Consider the following 18,195-nt stretch of genomic DNA (forward strand, 5'->3'; position numbering starts at 1 on the left):
CTCCCCACCGCCCCCCCAGTAGGCTCTGTTCCTGAACTTGGCCTCACTCTTGCCCACCCTGGGTGACAACTCACCCATTTGTCCTCCTGCTCTCTGGGCTCCGTACCTGGATCCTTTCATTTTCTTATCTTTGCCCTCTCGCCATCCATTTTCTCATTTTTTGCTCTTTCTCTGTGGTGCTGTCTCCATGTTCTCTGACAACTCTGAGACTGGATTTTAATCTCTGCCATATCCCCGTATTGTGTGTCTTTGCTTTCAGACTCAGTTTCTGGGTCTCTTCTCTTTAAGGAGCATCCTGTTTTTGCTTCATAGATGCCGTATCTTACCCCTGAGCACCAGTGACAGCTCTGGGAGTTGCTTCTTCTCACCTCTGCATCCCCCAGGCTGCCTTTTTCCTCTGGCCTGCCACGCACGTCAGAGGCTCTTCTCATGTGTCTGGTGGCCAGTGGTGATTCTGCCCAGAGGCTGGGAGCTGCCTGGGGGTGTACCTGCCACACCACTGGGCAGGACAACCCCTTCCTCTCACAGGTGCCACTGCTGCCTTGGGCCATAATGTCCAGCTGGTCAGCTAGGGCCCTCCTTTTACTCTTGTCCAGAGATGTTATCCAGGAGGGACAGCTAGAGCCCCAGCCAGAAGTCTTCTCAGGGTGCACAAGGAGGCAGTCATTGAGGAAGAGGAGAGTGCTGTCCCTGAGGCCAGTGATGGTATAACCCTGGTGGTCCTCCAGCGTTGGAACCCACATTGTGGGTGGGGAGGACTCGGTCCATGTAGGGAGGACATGGTCCAGGCAAGTATGAAAGGCAGAGTGCATATACCCCCCTCTATCATGAAAATGCACCCAGTGGTTTATCTAGAACTCAGTCACCAGAAATCAGCCCTGAATATTCATTGGAAGGACTGATGCTGAAGCTGAAGCTCCAATACTTTGGCCACATGATGCAAGCAGCCAACTCATTGGAAAAGACCCTGATGCTAGGAAAGATTGAGGGCAGGAGGAGGAGGTGACAGAGAATGAGATGGTTGGATGGCATAACTAACTCAATGGACATGAGTTTGAGCAAACTCAGGGAGATAGTGAAGGACAGGGAAGCCTGGCCTGCTGCAGTCGATGGGGTCGCAAAGAGTTGGACATGACTTAGTGACTGAACAACTACAACAAACTGGGCAGAATCAGTTCCCAAAGCCCATTGTAGCTGCAAGGGAGTCAGGCTGGAAGCATTTTCCCCTGGTGCATTGTTGCTGCAGAAGCGAAAGTTATGTCATCTAGAGAAAAGAAGACCCAGATAGCAGGTGCTGGGATATTGGGCACTTGGCTGTTTCTGCCACAGTCACCACTGGGCAGTTCCTGCACATTCATTCTTGGAATGGGCAAGCATTCAGCAGGGAAGTATCTGGCTGGCAAAGGTAGCCACTGTGTGAACCAGTCCTCCTAACACATCTGAGGAACCTTGGAAATCTCTCACTTTCACCAGCATTTACTTTATTCCCCAACAAGTGGGGCTGTATTAGTCCTTTGCACTATCTAAGAAGTACTGACTGACTTCTCAGAAATACCTGACTTCTCATCTCAGGTAGCCTGGATGAGAGGGGAATTTGGGGGTGAGAATGGATACATGTATATGTATGGCTGAGTCCCTTTGCTGTCCACCTGAAACTATCATAACGTTGTTAATCGCCATAGTCTAACCCAGAATAAAAAGTTAGAAAGAAGTCACTGCTGTCATGATCCCACAATGTGACTGCAGAGTTTTCTGTAATTCACTGTCTAACTACTATAGTAGTCAGCTCTCCTGGGCTTCTCTCGACTGGGACAGGTTCCCAGACTTCCCTTGTTTCCCTTGACCTTGACCATTGTGAGGGGTGGTGGCCAGGGATTGTGTTGAATGTCTCTCAGTTTGCATTTGTCTGATGTTTTTCTTGGAGTGAGACTGGGGTTATGGCTTTGGGGGAAAAACACCATAGAGAAGGAGTGCTCTTCTGTGCTCAGTCACTCATGTCTGACTGTTTGCAACCCCACGGACTATAGCCCACCAGGTTCAGACTCTGTCCATGGGATTTCACAGGCAAGAATACCGGAGTGGGCTGTCGTTTCCTAGAAGGGTTCTTCTAATCACTTTATATTGGTAGGAGAGCGACAGCTGGTATGTACTTTGTTAACTCAAACATTCCAGCCTTGGCCAGGGCCAGGTCAGGTTGGCTTCTGGGTCCCTTGCCCCTGTCATGCTGACTTCCATGCACTTCTTCACTGTCTGGCATTACAAGCTGCTTCTGGCTCATCTTGTATGTTTATCACTCCAGTCCCAGAGTGAGCCATGTCTCCAAGGATCCCCATTTATGTTTGTTGTAAAGTGGTATTTGGAGACCAAGATCTAGGTGCCACGGGTGTTCCTTGTTCCCGGGGGTGTCACTGCTTCTTGCCCTTCCTGGTGGACGAGCCAGGATGTGTCCTCGCCCACAGTCTTCACTCACTTAGCTCTCTGTGTGAACACAGGACTGAGCATGAGTTCACACCATCTCAGATTTGGGGGTATCCCTCCCCCATCCCCCAGGAAGGACTCACTGCCTCCCCTGGTCCAGAGGCTGTTGCCTCTCTGACAGCAAGACCCAGGCTCCCTCCCCCTGCCTTGCATCCACCTGTTTGTTCAGCCCTGGAGCACATGTGAAGCACTTTGGGATGGTCTGCCCTGGATTCTCCTCTAAGAGACTGGAGCTCTGTTGAAGTGCGGCCTCCTTCCTTGTCCCTGTCTCCCCACCCACCCAGACACCATGTGTTTGTTAATATGGCTGGTGTCTATTGTCCCAGCCAGCCCCCATCCTGGGATCTCCAGCCTTCTCTCCAGGCTAAACATTTACAAACATTCCAGTACATTCTTGTTGAAGTCCAGTCTATAGGTTTTGGCAAAGCAGAGAGTCTGTAGCCACCCTCCCAGTACCAGGCAGAAAAGTCCCATCGCCCTAAAAATTCCGCTCTGTGGTCGGCCACAGCCCTCCAACCCCTGGTACGTTTTCTGTCCTTACAGTTTTGCCTTTGGCGGAATGTCATATGAGTAATCATACAATGTATAGACTTAGGGGTCTAGCTTCTTCTTCGTAGCAAGTTGGATTTCAGCCGCGTCCACTTAACCAGTAGTTCCTTCTGTTTTGTGGCTGAATTGTGCCCCACTGTGTGGATGCAGCTTTTGTTAACCCCCTCACCCACTGAAAGTGCCGACTGCCAGTGCTGGCTGATGGTGAATTCCCCTGATGAATGCCTAGGAGTGGGACTGCTGCCTTGTCTAGTGAGTCTGTGTTTAACTTCTTAAGAAACTTCCCAGCCATCTTGTAAAATGACCATCCCACGTTGCATTGTCACCAGTAGCAAACAAGTTTCAGCTGCTCCACCAGCAAGGTCAGTTTTTTTGGATTTTAGCTGCTCTCATTTGTGTATGGGCTTCCCAGGTGGGGCTAGTGGTAAAGAACCTACCTACCAATGCAGGAGACATAAGAGATGCGGGAAGATCCCCTGGAGAAGGGTATGGCAACCCACTCCAGTATTCTTGCGTGGAGAATCACCATGGACAGAGGAGCCTGGAGGGCTACAGTCCATAGGGGTTGCAAAGAGTAGGACACGACTGAACACACACACACTTGTGTAGGGTGCCATCCTCTTGTTTTCCTTTGGTTTCCTTGATGACAAATGATATTGAGCACTTTTCACATAGCATTTGCCATTTGTGCATCTTTGATAGTTGAGTTTGGGTCTCTCATCAGTATTATTATACAATCAAGTGTTCGCTTATTGTTGAGATTTTAACATTCTTTGTATATTTTGGATATGAGTTCCCTTTACTTACTTTTTATTTACTTGCAGGGGGTGCACTGGGTCTTCATTGCTGCGAGTGGGTTTTCTCTAGTTGTGGCAAGCGGAAGCTTCTTTTGTTGTGGAGCACAGGCTATAGGCACACGGGCTCAGCAGTAGTGACTCACCAGCTTAGTTGCAGCACAGCATGTGGGATCTTCCTGGACCCGGGATTGAGCACTTGTCCCCTGTATTGGCCGGCAGACTCTTAACCACTGGACTACCAGGGAAGCCTCAGTCCTACTTTACTTTTGATTAGCCTTACATGAAGAATATTTTTATCAAGTGAGTAAAGCTGGGTCTTTACTTGTGGATCCTAAACACATGTCCTCACCTTTCTGGGATGTTTGAGAAGATCTCCAATGAAACTGACTGAAATGTGATTCCTGGGCTCGGGCTGGGGTGCCACCAATCACAGACTCCCAGACAGGCTGTTGACGGCACACTGCTCCTAAGGCGGGAGGATTCTCCTTCTGAGACGGCAGGGAGAGGGCTGGGCCTTGACGGAGCTGCTCCCCTCAGCTCAGGGAAGACACTGGTGGGCTCCCTTTGGAGGCAGTTAGTGACATGACCACCAGAACAGAGAGGAAAGAGATGGAATCATCTGTTCTTGGGGTTCAGCTCACATGAGTTGTTCATGGCATTACATCCCCTGGAGGAGATCCCCTGTGTGGAGCAGGCTGGGCTCTGGAAGCATTTGGGGGAGCGGGGGAGGTGACACACCTCACCCAGCCTGCCCCTTCAGGAAAGGTACAGGGATGTGAGTCGAGTACGTGTGTGACACACGGAGATGGACTCAAGCCCTTGTCTGGAGTGGCTGCTGGCTGCCTGCTGGTAGGAACCATTGGTATTTTATTCTCGCTGTTAGAAAGGGGACCTTGGGTACAGAAATTTTCAAATGTGTTTTGTAACCCTTAGCAAAAGCAGGAAAAAGACCTTTCTGAAATGCCTGGTGTGTAGTCCTTCTGACCTTCACAGGCATGTGCACCCACGTGTGTCGGTGAGTACTACTCCCTCAGCAGAGGCCTGGGTGCTGGCTTCCACGGAGACGGGCCCAAGTCTGAAATATCTGTTAAGTTTGTTGATCCCCCGTGGTTCAGTGGGTTAAGAATCTGCCTGCAATACAGGAAATGCAGAAGACCTGGGTTGGATCCCTGGGTCAGGAAGATCCCCTGGAGGAGGAAATGGCAACCCACTCCAGTATTCTAGCCTGGAGAATTTCATGGACAGAGGAGCCTGGCTGGCTACAGTCCATAGAGTGGCAAAGAGTCAGACACGACTGAGCAGCTGAGCATAGACACGCATGCAGATAAGTGTAAATGTGTGTGTACATCACCATTGTGTTACATTCTGACTGTAGAAAGCAGTGCAGCTGAAAACCATAGTGATGGCATGATGAGGTCACCCCAGATAGCAGTGGGTTCTCCATGCAGTGACAGCTCTGGGGCATGTATGTCTTCCCCCTGCACAGGACAGTGGGGCTTGACTGCTCGGGTCTATGTTCCTGGTTAGCCAGTGGGGACAGAAGTGTTTGAGTTGATCCCTGTCTAGGGGGCGTCGAGAGAGAGAACTGGGCTGGCTCCATACCCACCCACCCCACCCAACACATGAATCCTGGCTGTGGTGACCTAGGGGGGTGACTCCAAGGAGCACCACCTTGGGGCAGCTTTCACTGGCCATCCTCAGCGTCAGTCCCTTGCCAAGCCATAGAGGAAGGGGGGCACCCCAGCCCAAGGCTTCTGAGGACACTGCCAGGAGTGGGGGCTGCAGAGTGGCTTCTGCTCTCCTTCCTGGCCCAGGTCCCTTGGAAACCTGCTCCAGGATGGGCCAGAGAAAGGCAGAGGGCCAGGCAGGGTGTGTGGAGAAGGGCCAGCCTTTCTCCCTGGATCTGGTAGGCTCCCAGGAGGGCACTTCTCCCCAGACAGCATGTATATCTTCAGGAAGGGAGAAGACCAGGAGAGTTGGGGGGGCGGGCAACGGGTGGCCTCCCACTCCGTGTGTGCAGCCTGATGTGCTGACTAGCACCCAGGCTTGCGGCAGGGCAATGCCCCTGAATTCCTGCTATGGCTTCTGCTCCAGCAAACAGAATCGGGTGTAACTACCCCATGTGACCGAGGCTGGCCAGACACTGGCGAGTCTGGTGACCTGGGCTCCTTCCTGAGCATCTTGGGTAGGTCCTCTGAGTCTCCCAACTGTCGTAGCAGAAGTAGGTCAGTGACAGGATTTTTTTTTTTTTTTTTTTTTTTTTGCATCTGCTCCCTCAAAAACCAAAAGCATTTTCAGATGATAGTAAAATGGCTTACTTGTTTTTATTCTGATTTACTTGTTTTATGAAGTCACCTCTGAAAAGTCCACCGTTTGGCTCTGTTCTCTTCGAGCCTCGTGACTGTTTTTCTCTAAGGGAAACGGCCTACTTCTTGTCCCTGGAATAGGCTGGCTGTAGGCACCAGGCCTGGAGGCATAGCCCAGGCTCAGGTTTTGAGGGTGCAGCTTCTGGGCGCTCAGGCCTTGCAGACAGACAGACCAGCCTCTCAGGGAAGGGAGCAGCCTGACTCCTTCCACATGGTGGGTGCCAACAGGGACGCCCTTGCCCAGGATTAGGGGTCTGCCGGCCCTACCCTGAGGAGCCGAAGGGGAGCTTTGTGGCTCTGTGGGAAAGGTGGTTGTGCTGGGTCAGGTGTGGCTCCCCAGGCTGTCTGGATGATGGGCGGTGGCTTCCAGGGTTCCTCTTCTGCTGTCAACCCGGATGTTATTGGCCAGGGTCAGCATGGGTGGCTGGCCATAGCCAAGCCTGGTCCATGGTGGGGAGGGAGGCAGTCCTGACATGCCATCCCCTCCTGTGAGTTGGGTGAGGCCATTCTGACATTTGACCTCAGGCCCCATTTTACAGATGGTTCATCCTGACCCCCCACCTGCCTCTTGGGGTGGGTGCGGTCCTGAATGGTGTACCGACGCCCATGCACCTTAGGGACTGGTTCCCTGCCTGCGAGGCCCACCCAGGAGGCACACGGGGAGGAACCTGAGGGCTGAGGGCTGGGGGAGGGGACACAGGAAGAGGAAGTAGGGCCAGAGTGCTTGCATAGCCTCTGCCTGAGAGAAGGGTGTGGTGTGCCCCGCCCCCTGGGGCCCTGGTGGGTAGTGTGGGGCCCCAGGTTGGCTCATCTGTATCAAGGAGCAGTCTGGTCCCCGTGGGAGTCTCCGAGGACTTCTGTGCAGCTACTGCTGACCGTTGTCACCCCAAGGTCTTCCCCACCTCAGAGGTTTTTCCATTGCTATTCCTGCTCCCCCATCCCACACACGCCCTGCCCATATCCTGTCTTTTTTGGTCCAGGAGGAAAACCTTTCCCAGGAGCCTGCACAGGACACCCAGTCCCTGCCTCTTTCCTGCCCTGGCAAAGGACTCCCATTCTCCTGCCTTGAACTTGGGGTTTTCATCCTGGCAGTGGGATGAACTCTCCTGGGTTGCAAGAGGAGGATGGGTGGCAGCTGGTGTCTGCCCCATCCACCCAGGCTCATGCTAAATGGTCAGCTGTGGGAGAGTGGACAGAGCGACTTTTATGGCAGGAACCTGGGGGGCCTCCAGGCATGATTACAACCCCAGGTCTGCTGCTGTTGGAATGCATCTCTGCTGTCTTTTAAGCCATACCAGGTCTGTCACACTGTTTATCAGGGAGAGTTCTCCATCCAGCCAGACTGTGGAGTCTGGGTGGAGTCCCAGTCCTGCCCTGGGAACTTGTAGAAAGGTAGAATTTGTGGCTGCCATTTCTGAGTTTGCTACGGATTTCTGTTTTTATTTTTAGGTAAACACGCTGTATGTTTCAAAATCCAGGGCATTTAAGTCCCTTTTCAAGGAAAGTTCTCAGAGTCCTTGCCCTCCTGGCGCCCAGCTTTCTGCCCCCACAGAATGCTGGTCCTGCGTCCTCAGGTGCCCACCCAGAGCATCTGAGATCCAGGCAAACCTGCACGCACGTGAAAGTTTGCCTCCAGACTGAGTGTCCTGCTTGGGAGCTTGCATTTCTCACTCAGTGCCATCCCCCAGAGATTTCCATCTCAGTTCAGAAAGAACCCATTCAGCTCCTTCTTCATAGGAGTCTGTGGTGTGAGGGTCTGTTAAGTGTATGTAACAAAGCCTAGAAGAGCATGAGTTGTTTTGAGGCATTCGCCACACTGCATGAGCAAGTTCACATCCCATTTTGTAGGTGTGCGGGTGTAGTCTGCAGGATAGTTCCCCCAAGTTGCATTGTGAGTTCAAAGGATACACAGGTCTGTCATTTGAGTAGTCATTGCCAGGCTGTCCTCTGCAGAGCTGGTGGCAGTATGTACTTCTATCAATAAAGCGTGCCAGCTCCCACTGTCTCAGCACCCTCATAGGTAAGAAGGGGAGTGTCTGGGGTTTCGCTTGTATCTGTCTCCTGATGGGCAGTATTGAGCATCTTTTTGGATGATCAGGAGTCATTGTACCTCCTGTTGATGAACTGTCAGTTAGTGCCCTCCTCATTTTTCTATTGGGTGTTATGTTTTCCTTTTAATTTCTGTCATCTCTTCCAGTATTGGAAATTAGTCCTTTGTAACAAGAGCTGCAGATACATTTTTCTCAGTTACTTATTTTTTGCCTTTCCTTGTGACTTTGTTTATGGAGATGTATTTTATACTTTTGTAGTCAAATTTATCAGTCTTTTCATTTATGGCATCTAGATTTTGATTCATAGAAGAACTTCTAGCATTTAAAAGGAATGTTCTCTCATGTTTTCCCCTAAAACATCTGTGGTTTTACTTTTCCCATTTAAATCTTTGACCCTTTCAGAGTTTATCCTGGTTTAAGGTATGAAGCAAGAGGTAATTGTTACTTAGTTATCCTGAGTAAGACATTTTTGGACCCTATCCCTTGAACCCTGCCTTAGATGTCATTTTCTGCTCCATAATTTCCATGGTCCTAGAATCTTGTCCAGGCATTTCTGCTGTGCTCTACTGCTAGTCAGCAGCCTGTACAACGAATGGCATGGTAGATGTGGTCATTCCCCCCACTTCAATATTATTTTTCAGAGGGTTTTTTTTTTTTTTTTTGCTATTTCTATTTTTCTACATGAATTTTAGGACCAAGTTACCCTATTCCAAAACAAAGCAAGGCAAACAACAACCCAGAATGCCTACTTTAAAAGTACACCTGCATCGGGAGTTCCTTGGGAGTCTAGTGGTTAAGAATCCACTGTCCAGACCTTTCCAAGTCTGCAGTTCTGAGTTGGGGCTTCCTGAGCCTCTGGTCCTTGGCCGAGATGCTTCAGAGTCTTATTAAGAAAGTTTGGATCCCCATGAAACACTACTATACCCCAGTTTACCAGGAGATTTGGGTAGGAACGGGGTTGATGGCCTATATCGTTTATAAAATCAGGAGTGCTGATAAAAGAAGTAAAGCCTTAAAAGCTTCCCAGCCCTGTGCCAACTCATGGTCATCATTAACCAGCTTTCCGCGGACGGGACGTCGCCCTGGCTGTGCTCTGGGAACGTGGGACCCCGTGTTGACGTGCCGTGGTGCCGTTGCCCTCGGTCCTGAATAAACATACCTGTGAGACCACCCCCCCCAAAAAAAAGAATCCACTCTCCAATGCAGGGGACACAGGTTTGATTCCTGGTCAGGGAACTAAGATCCCACATGCCAAGCCCTTGAGCTGCAGCTAAGACCCAACGCAGCCAAATACATATTTTTAAAAAATACACCTGCACCCACTGTACAAACGTGGAGACACACGGGTCTGCAGAAGGCAGATTTGCTTGTTTAACTCGAGCCCCCAGGCTGTGTGTAGCAGTCTCCAGCCAGTTACCACCTCCCTTCATGTCCTGCCAGCCCTGGCATGTGCAAGAGTGCACAGGAGCGTGTGATGAGCCACATGCATGCACCACAGCATTGCTGAAGGAGAGCAGCACCCCAGGCAGGGCCAGGCAGTTTCGGCAGAAATGAGCACTGGCTGGTTGTCTAGCCAGGGACGCTCCCAGGAGCTCCGCCCATGATTACCGCCTATCTTCTCAGAACACATGTGTGTTCTTACACTAAACCTTCACAGTTACTGTGAGATGCAGCCCAGACAAATGAGCAGGAGTGCAGGTGCTGGAGAGGGGCAGGCGCTGACCTCTGCAGGGGCAGCTTCCAGGCAGAAATCACTGCTTCTGCCTGCTGAGTCCCAGAGCAAGGGGGATCCCACCAAGTGGCAGTTCTCTCTCCTGGGCGTCACCTCCCTCACCTGTACATTGGTAGGTAAGAGCTTCCAGCCTGGACTCCCCAGGACACAGGCATCCAAGTGTCAGCTCCATGTGGGTTTGTAAGACACCAGCAGAGGAGCCGAATGGTCTCCTAAAGAAGATAGAAGTCAGCTCCCCCCTCAGAGAACAGGCCTTTCTGTTGACCCTGAGGCTGCCGGTCTGGCTTTCTTCGGAGGCTGGCAATTGATCGGCCCCAGTGGTCAGCCATCTGCTGAGATGCCCGGAGTGGGAGGGAAAGCAGGCCTCCCAGGAGTGAAGAACGTGGCCGTTTTGAGGTTAGGAACTGGAAGCGGACACATGCCGGAGACCACAGATTGGAGCGATCTATTGATGAATGACAGGCCGCTTGCTGGCAGCCAGTAACTGGAGCCTGGGAGCAGCTGTTTCTCTATGGAGGCCTCTGCCCCTGCCTCCCTCTGACTGGACCAGCCCTGCCCCTCCCCCATCATCCTCCACATACCCGCACAGATGCCGTGTGCTCACCGAGGTGTGCTCTTGTGGATCTAGGCACCCCTGGACCACCTGCTTTTCTGTCCCGGGGCCCCAGGTCAGACTTCTCTTCCCTTCTCCCTTCCCCAGGCTCCCCGAAGCCGGGGCCGGTAGAGCCCAGCACTCACTGCCCAGAAGGGGCCCTGGTCTGCAGGCGCGGCGCTGGTCCTGGCTCAGGGCACCACCACTGCCTCGACTGCCCACCAGGGGCTCACACACAGAAAAGAACCATGACGTAGTTGCTCTTGGAGCCAGCACCTCCCTCACTCTGTGGAGGCTGGCAAGTTTGGCCGAGGTAGGATGGGCCGAGTGAGGTCACGGGGCGCACACGCCCTTGACGGAGGGCAAACGGGAGGCGGTCTCTGGACCCGTCCGAGCGGAGCATGCGCACTAGTGAGCGCGGCTGCACCTGCGCAAGACGGGCCCCGGGGCGTGGCGCCGTTGCGGGGGTTGGGCGAGGAGAGCCCTGGGCTCCCGCCCGGCCTCTTGTGGCTTCTCAGAAAGAACACGCTGTCCCCGCCCAGGCCTGCGGCTTGGGCAAGAGTGTGGGACGCCCTGTTCCCTGATAAGATGAGGCAACCGCTTTCGGCTGCCTCGCAGGGCGCCAGGGAACATTTATGTAACCCCCGCCCTGCGTGCCCCTACCCCACCCCCACGATCCGCTCACTGCGGGACCGTGTTCCCCGCAACTGCACACCGCCAGGCTCGGCCCCCCACCTCGTCCCCACACTACATCCCCAAGGATCAGCATCCGCAGGTCCTCAACCTGCCTCCACCGTTACCCTCGTCCCTCAGTCCTGGCTCCTTGGGGCCTAGCATTCACTGGCGGGTACCCACCCCTCTATCGTGATAGGACTCTACCCCAGTCCGTGGATCTCGAAGGCCCTTCACTATCACCCTGGCCCTCCTCCAGTTTACCTCTCTCCTCCCTGAGCATCCAGTCCCTTTGCTGTCACCCTGCCTCTCTTCACAAGGTCTCTCGTCCTCCTGTCCTATGGCCCCCTCGGCCCACATACCTGCCGCCCTCCTGGCTTCTGAAGTTGGGGGTGGTGAGCAGAGAGGCTGCAGGAGACCTGGACTCCCTTCAGGGGTCTGGGGTCTGAGTCCTTTCTGCGCTGGGCCGAGCGCCCTCCGGTGGTAGCTCGCGGTACCGCTCCTGTGTCCTGATTACATCCTAGGAGGAGGCAGGTGCAGAACTTGAGCTTGGTTTCCTCTCGGCTTTACTTAGTGCATGGGTGGACCGTCCCCCCCGGCCCGACCTGGGTCTGCTGGCCTACCGCCCGACTCTGGGTACACCCCTCACATACACACACATTCAGCTCAGCCACCATGCCACCTGGGGCCAGTTTCCGGAGCCCCACCCTCCAGAGGTTTTCAAAGTGAGGCCCAGAGACACCTGCAGGTACTGCAGACCCTTCCAGGGAGCTGTAAGGTCAGAACTATTTTCATAACAGTAACATTATTTGTTCTTTATTCTCTCAAAAGAATACAGTGGAATATCTCAGAGGCTGTGTGATGTATGGTGACATCACCCCTCTGACAGCTACTGGAATGTGTGCTTGAGTTTAAATATTTTGTTTTAATTTCTGTGATAAATGTCGATGGACATAACCCAGGTGAACAAAAGCTCCCTCCCTGGGAGGGAAGCTCCCTCTCACCCTTCCTAAAAGGGTGAGCAGCGCTGTTGGGGAGGACTCCCGTCCGTGCTGCCTTTGCCCCACGCTTCTGGTCCACCTCCTGGGTGCCGCTTGAATGTCACCACTCAGAGGCCAGCTGAGCCAGACCCAGTGCCGCTCGAAGCCAGCATGAATCATAACTTCTGAATGGTTTATCTGTCTGTCTATGGACTGGCTTATTGGCCTCTGGGAACAGGCTGCTGGAGGAATAGAGAAGGGAGCAGGGAGAGCTGTGTCTGTGGGCATCACACCCACATCCCCAGGGCCAGGCATTATGTTTGTACTCCATCGTGCTGCTGATACCTGGGCAGGCTGAGGGCTGCTGGCTGGCTGAGTGGTGATGCTGGACCCTCCCACCTGCTGCCACCAGGCTGCCAGGCACCAGCACTCTGTCCTGCTGAATGTCACCCCTCCCTGCTGCCCTGGGATCATGAAACCCTCTCTAATTATATCCACCTAAGGATCCTCTCAGAGTTGCAAGCAGAAGGACCCTGAAAAGGACAAGGTCCCAATGAGGACAGAGCGGCTTATTAGGAAGCAAGGCTGAGTGTGACTTTGGGTTGGTTCTGTGCCCCCAACCCCTGGCTCCTCCAAGCAGGCCCAAATCTGAGAAGACTAGTTGATAAAAATAATAGATAAAAGTGACAATAGCATCTCAGGAGTCATCACTGGGCATGTACCAGGCCCAGTGCCAAGGGCTGCTTGAGTTCAGTCCTGTAGAATCACCACCTCACTATGAAGATGGGGCACTGTGTTCATTTCCTGTGGCTGTTGTAACCAGTTACCACAAGCTGGGTGGCTTGAACACCCACAACAGAAGTGTGCTCTCTCACTGTGGAGGGCAGCAGTCTGCAATCAAGGTGTCGGCAGTGTCAGTTCTCTCCCCCAGTGTCTGGTGGCCACCCCAGATACCGAGTCCCTTGGCTTACGGGCCCATCATTCTTTGGAGTCCTTTTCCTTCTCTTCTGGTCTTTGTGATCTCTTCTCATGATCTGTACCTTATCGTATCTGGAAAGACATTTTTCCCAAATAAGGTCACATTGCCATCTTCCAGGGGTAAGCACTTGGATATATTTTTGGTGGGGGCACTCTTTACCCCATGGCGGGCAGTGAGGGACTTGTCTGAGGCCTTAAGACAGTACATAGTGGAGAGAGGGGCCGAGCCTCACCTTGAGGCTCAGCACTGGTCATGTGAAGGACACCACCATATCCTGTGCTGGACCTTTCCAAGTACTTTATAACAACTGTGTGCTGTAATTCTGCTAGGATAGAATTTGAACTTTTTTCTTTTTTTTTAAGTTAAAAATGTTTTCATCATGTGGGATTTTAGTTCCCTGACCAGGGATCGAACCTGTGTCCCCTGCAGTGGAAGCACTGAGTCTTAACCACTAGACCACCAGGGAAGTCACCTTGTTTGGCTTTTTAGTTTACTTCTAATTTAGACAATTTTCTTGTATGCCTTCTCTTTTTCCTGGAGTTTCTAATTGCCTCTTTTTTCTTTTAACCAAAGAATACTATGTGCTTTCACTGCATCCTGAAATTCATTCAGCCTCTTAACTATACTCTCTGGTGTGTGGAACTCCCTTTCTTGTAAACTTCCTTGTGTGATTCCTGGCCCACAGCTCCAGTGCCCCATCAGGTCTCTTCCTTCACTCCTGTCCGGAGATGACCCTTCATTGTTCACTCACTTCCCTGGCTTCTCCTTTTCTTCTTATTTTTGCTAGTGTGTGAGAGGTACTCTTGGGAGGATCTGTTGATCTGTCATCTAGTGCGGCTTATGAGACGGCTGCTGTCTGTCCCAGCCTCTTTCCCTCTCAGGTGACCTGCTTCTCCCCTTTCTCTCAAGTAAGTTCTGCAGTCTCTTCTAGTGTTCTAACATTGCAGATACTCTTGGCAGGACCCTTTGTTCACTATTCCGCCCACCTCTATGATAACCCTTTCCATGTTAGTTTCCTGTCTCCTTCTTTTACTGTAACACATTGCTGTGGTTGTTCAGTCACTCATTAGTGTCCGACTCTTTACAACCCCATGAACTGGAGCACAGTAGGCTTCCCTGTCCTTCACCATCTCCCGGAGTTTGCTCAAACTCATGTCCGTTGAGTTGATGATGCCATCCAACCATCTCATCCTCTGTTGCCCCGTTTTCCTCCTGCCCTCAGTCTTTCCCAGCATCAGGGTCTTTTCCAGTGAGTTGGCTCTTCGCAACAGCTGACAGATCCTATTCTATTGTATCTTTGGTGATTTCCTCTCCTCCATTTTTTTCTGTTCTTTTACTCAATAATGTCTTCTGTTAGATGTTGCACCCACAGGATCAATTCCCTGTGACTCTGAACTGTGACCTCCTGCTGTTTGTAACTATCAGATGGGAAGTGGTTTGCTTGCCTGCTTGATTGTGAACCCCCTGCCCACACACCCTTCTACCCAAAACAAAGTCAGTAAGGAGAGCATACAGAGCCATACAGAGCTTAGCTTCAGCGCTGCTAGGAGACAGAGAACACCGCAACATTCCCATATTTTCTAGAGCTGTTTCTGGTTTTTTGTTTGTTTTTTTCTATTTTCCTGGGATATTTGCTTGAGTATGTTTCTAGTTTTCCTATGAGATTTTTGTTTGGGCAACAATACTCTCAATTTTTAAACACTTATTCTCTGTACTCTGAACTTCCTTTTTATGGTATCCTGTTTACGCATAAAATTTTGTCTGAAATATCTTGAGAATGCTAGTCAGGATTTTTAGGTTAATATTCTCTTCTGTTTCCTGGCTTCACTCTTTTTCCTCTGGAGTCAGTGGTTTTGTTGCTGTTGGCCTTGCCCTTTCGTGCCACTGGTTTTCCTTGGCTGCCTGGCCATCTTTGGGTGTCTGTTTGTATTTAAGGTTGATGGCCTCATTGGGGGTGGGCAGTGTCAATTTCCTCCGTTGAGCCCTGATGGAAGGGCTTCAAAGACCAGCTCTCAGCTTGAGGGCCAGAGTCTGGGAAGGAGGGGGAGAAATACAGCAGGAGGAGGAATTCTGTGGCCACCACCAGTGCCAGAGGCTGCCCTCTAGGGTGCAGGAACTCCCTGCTGGTTCTCCCTGTGCAACTAATGCCTATTTTGTGTGTGGTTCAGAGTTTGCCTGGGTGAAGGCTGGCCTGCCTCTTGCTCTAAGCTGTCCTCCCCTTCCTCTCTTGGGTGTCACCCCCAGTCTCCTCTGCTGACTGTTAGCCAGGTTGGAACTTCTCAGAGAGGAACAGCAGCAGACTCTAGCTGGAGCCGCAGTCGGTCTCTTGGCCAGTGCCTGCATGCTCAGCCATGTCCGACTCTTTGCAACCTCATGGACTGTAGCCCACCAGGCTCCTCTGTCCATGGAATGTTCCAGGCAAGAATACTGGAGGGGGTTGTCATTTCCTCCTTCAAGGGATCCTCCTGACCCAGGGATCTAACCTGCATCTCTTGCATCTCCTCCATTGGCAGGCACACTCTTTTTACCACTGCACCACCTGGGAAGCCCATAAACAGACTCTTAGTCCCAGAAAACTGTCTGTCCTGACCTGTTCATAATACAGATGAGGAGATTGCAGAGGGTTTGAATGGCTGGGTGCTGAGGTGGGCAAACTGTCTGCAGATCCTGCAGGATTTGAGGCTCTGAAGTTAGGGCTTCCGTGGGGTTACGGTGATCTTTGGGGTCAGGGTGATGTGGCCAAACTTGCTGGCTTGCGAGCTCTCCCGGAGCCTTCCCCTATCCCAGCTCCCATTCTTAGAGCCCAGGGACCAGCCTGTGCTTCCCACCGCTCAGGCACAGCTGACCCAACACAGGCTGCTGGGTAGCACGCACTTGAGGGGGCCGCAGCACCTGGGATCCTGTCATTTACTCCCGGGAGGGGTCGGATGGAAGCAGATGGGACGGGACAGGAGGGTGCTGGCGCCCACATGGAGGCTGGCGGAGATGGGGCGCCAAGGAAGGGGCGCAGGGAGGGCGGGGCAGCCTAGGGTGTGCGCTGAGACTGACCCTAAGCCCTCTTGCCCGCAGGAGAGCGCCCCTTCGCCTGCAGCTGGCAGGACTGCAACAAGAAGTTCGCGCGCTCCGATGAGCTGGCGCGGCACTACCGCACACACACGGGGGAAAAGAAGTTCAGCTGCCCCATCTGCGACAAGCGCTTCATGCGCAGCGACCACCTGACCAAGCACGCGCGCCGCCACGCCAACTTCCACCCGGGGATGCTGCAGCGGCGCGGCGGGGGCTCGCGAACCGGCTCGCTTAGCGACTACAGCCGCTCGGACGCCAGCAGCCCCACCATCAGCCCAGCCAGCTCGCCCTGAGCGCTTGCGCGCGGGGCGGGGCGGGGCCCGTGGCAAGCCACGCCCCCACCAGGCCACGCCACGCCCTGAGGCCCCGCCTCCTCACCACAGCCATGAGCAGATGCTCTCACTTCTCGTGATTCCGTGTCTTTTCCTTTTGTAATAAGAAGAGAGGGAAAAAAAGAGAACTTTATGAAGTCGACGACAACAACAACAACAAGGAAAAAAAACAATTTTCTTCACCTCAGGTGTCAAATTTGTAAAAAACAAAAACAAAAAAAAAAACCACAATGAAAAAAATTCCAAAAAACACCATCCACAATTGCACAAGAGACATACCCACGCAGGTGAGATTCAGTGGTGTTGAGCCCGCCCCGCCCCTCCCCCCCCCCCCGACTTTCTCAGGGATGGACATGTTCCATGAGGTCAGTGAGGACGCCCCCTTCCTGCCGCCTTATTCTGTACATAGATTTCCACTCTGGAGTTTCCTTTAAGGTGTGGGCACACACTGGGGGCGGAGCAGTGCAGGTGGAGCTCCCCACGGGCGGCAGATGGAGCGGTGGTCACCAGCCTTGTGCTTTCAGGGCAGACCCCTGAGCAGGGCCCACGGCTCCCTCTTCCTGCCCCCTGCCCAGCCTCAGGCTGGCCCCAGCGGCAGTGGGCTAAGAATGCAGAGGTCTTCAAGGGACACCTCAAGCCGTGATGGGCAAGGGGAGCAGTTCTCACCTCGGGGACCCTGCCCAGGTCCCTCTCAAGCGCTGGAAGCAGAGATGCAATCCTGGGTTGGGCAGACCAATGCACCGTCTGATGTCCACACGGCTTTGCGATGCTGTGTCCCTGCAGAAGGCGCCAGGACCTTCCACTATTATACCACGTCCTCTGACTGGCCTCCTACAAGGATGTCCAAAGGTGTCACCAGTGCATCCAGTTCCTACATTTTTCCTGACTGACCCTGCTCGTGAGACGCCTTTGTTTGACACGGTGGGTAAAGCGGGGCTCTGTGCGTGTGGCCTGTGGTGGCCTTGCATAGCACTCCACGGAGACTGTTCGGTAGCAAGAGACCGGAACATTGTGACTTGGAACTTTGGGGGGTAGCAAGGCGGACGCTATGGGAAGTGCAGTCGGAGAACATACATTCTCTTTCCTCCCCGGGGAGCACCGGACAGAAGTTGTGGGAAGTATTTTTTTTCAGACCCACCGTGTCCCCAGCTGAGACTCAGTGAACACTCACCTTCTCCGTGAGCTGTGTCCCCTGGACTCCTCCCTCCCTGGTCTCCCCCTCCCACCTGGGAGGCCCCAGCCCACCCCCAGCCTTGGGGCACTGGGGTATAGGGTCCCCATTGCCAGCCTTCCGGAGCAGAGAGCTGGGGACATCTCTCTGGGAGCCCCGACCCGGGCAGGTGGGTCAGGCAGGCTCCATCATGCTCCCCTGTGGAGGGCTGGGGCAGCCCCCGCCCAGGCACCTCCCTGGCCTTCCTCCAGGGTGTCAGGGCCTGTAAATACAAGTCCCCAGGATAGTGTGTGTATGTGTGTGTGTGTATGTGTGTGTGTGTTGGGGCAGGAGTGTGGGTTTGGGAAGGACTTGGGGTATCTTGCAGAGACCTCTGTTCATTTCAATGAGGAGGAATGACCCTTGGGACCTCAGAGGGCCGTAGCAGGGC

General features: G+C 53.0%; 1 protein-coding gene across 1 annotated transcript in view; it reads left to right on the forward strand.

Moving 5' to 3' along the window:
• Positions 1 to 16,555, forward strand: part of KLF13 (KLF transcription factor 13) — a 37,232-nt gene extending 20,677 nt beyond the window's left edge. The window contains exon 2 of the mRNA XM_068991459.1: positions 16,266 to 16,555. Within this exon, the coding sequence (XP_068847560.1) occupies positions 16,266 to 16,555 (290 nt within the window). The remainder of the gene's footprint in view (positions 1 to 16,265) is intronic.
• The last annotated feature ends 1,640 nt before the right edge of the window (positions 16,556 to 18,195 follow it).

This window comes from Capricornis sumatraensis, chromosome 19 (assembly GCF_032405125.1).
Source record: "Capricornis sumatraensis isolate serow.1 chromosome 19, serow.2, whole genome shotgun sequence".
In the NCBI taxonomy this organism is placed as follows: Eukaryota; Metazoa; Chordata; class Mammalia; order Artiodactyla; family Bovidae; genus Capricornis; species Capricornis sumatraensis.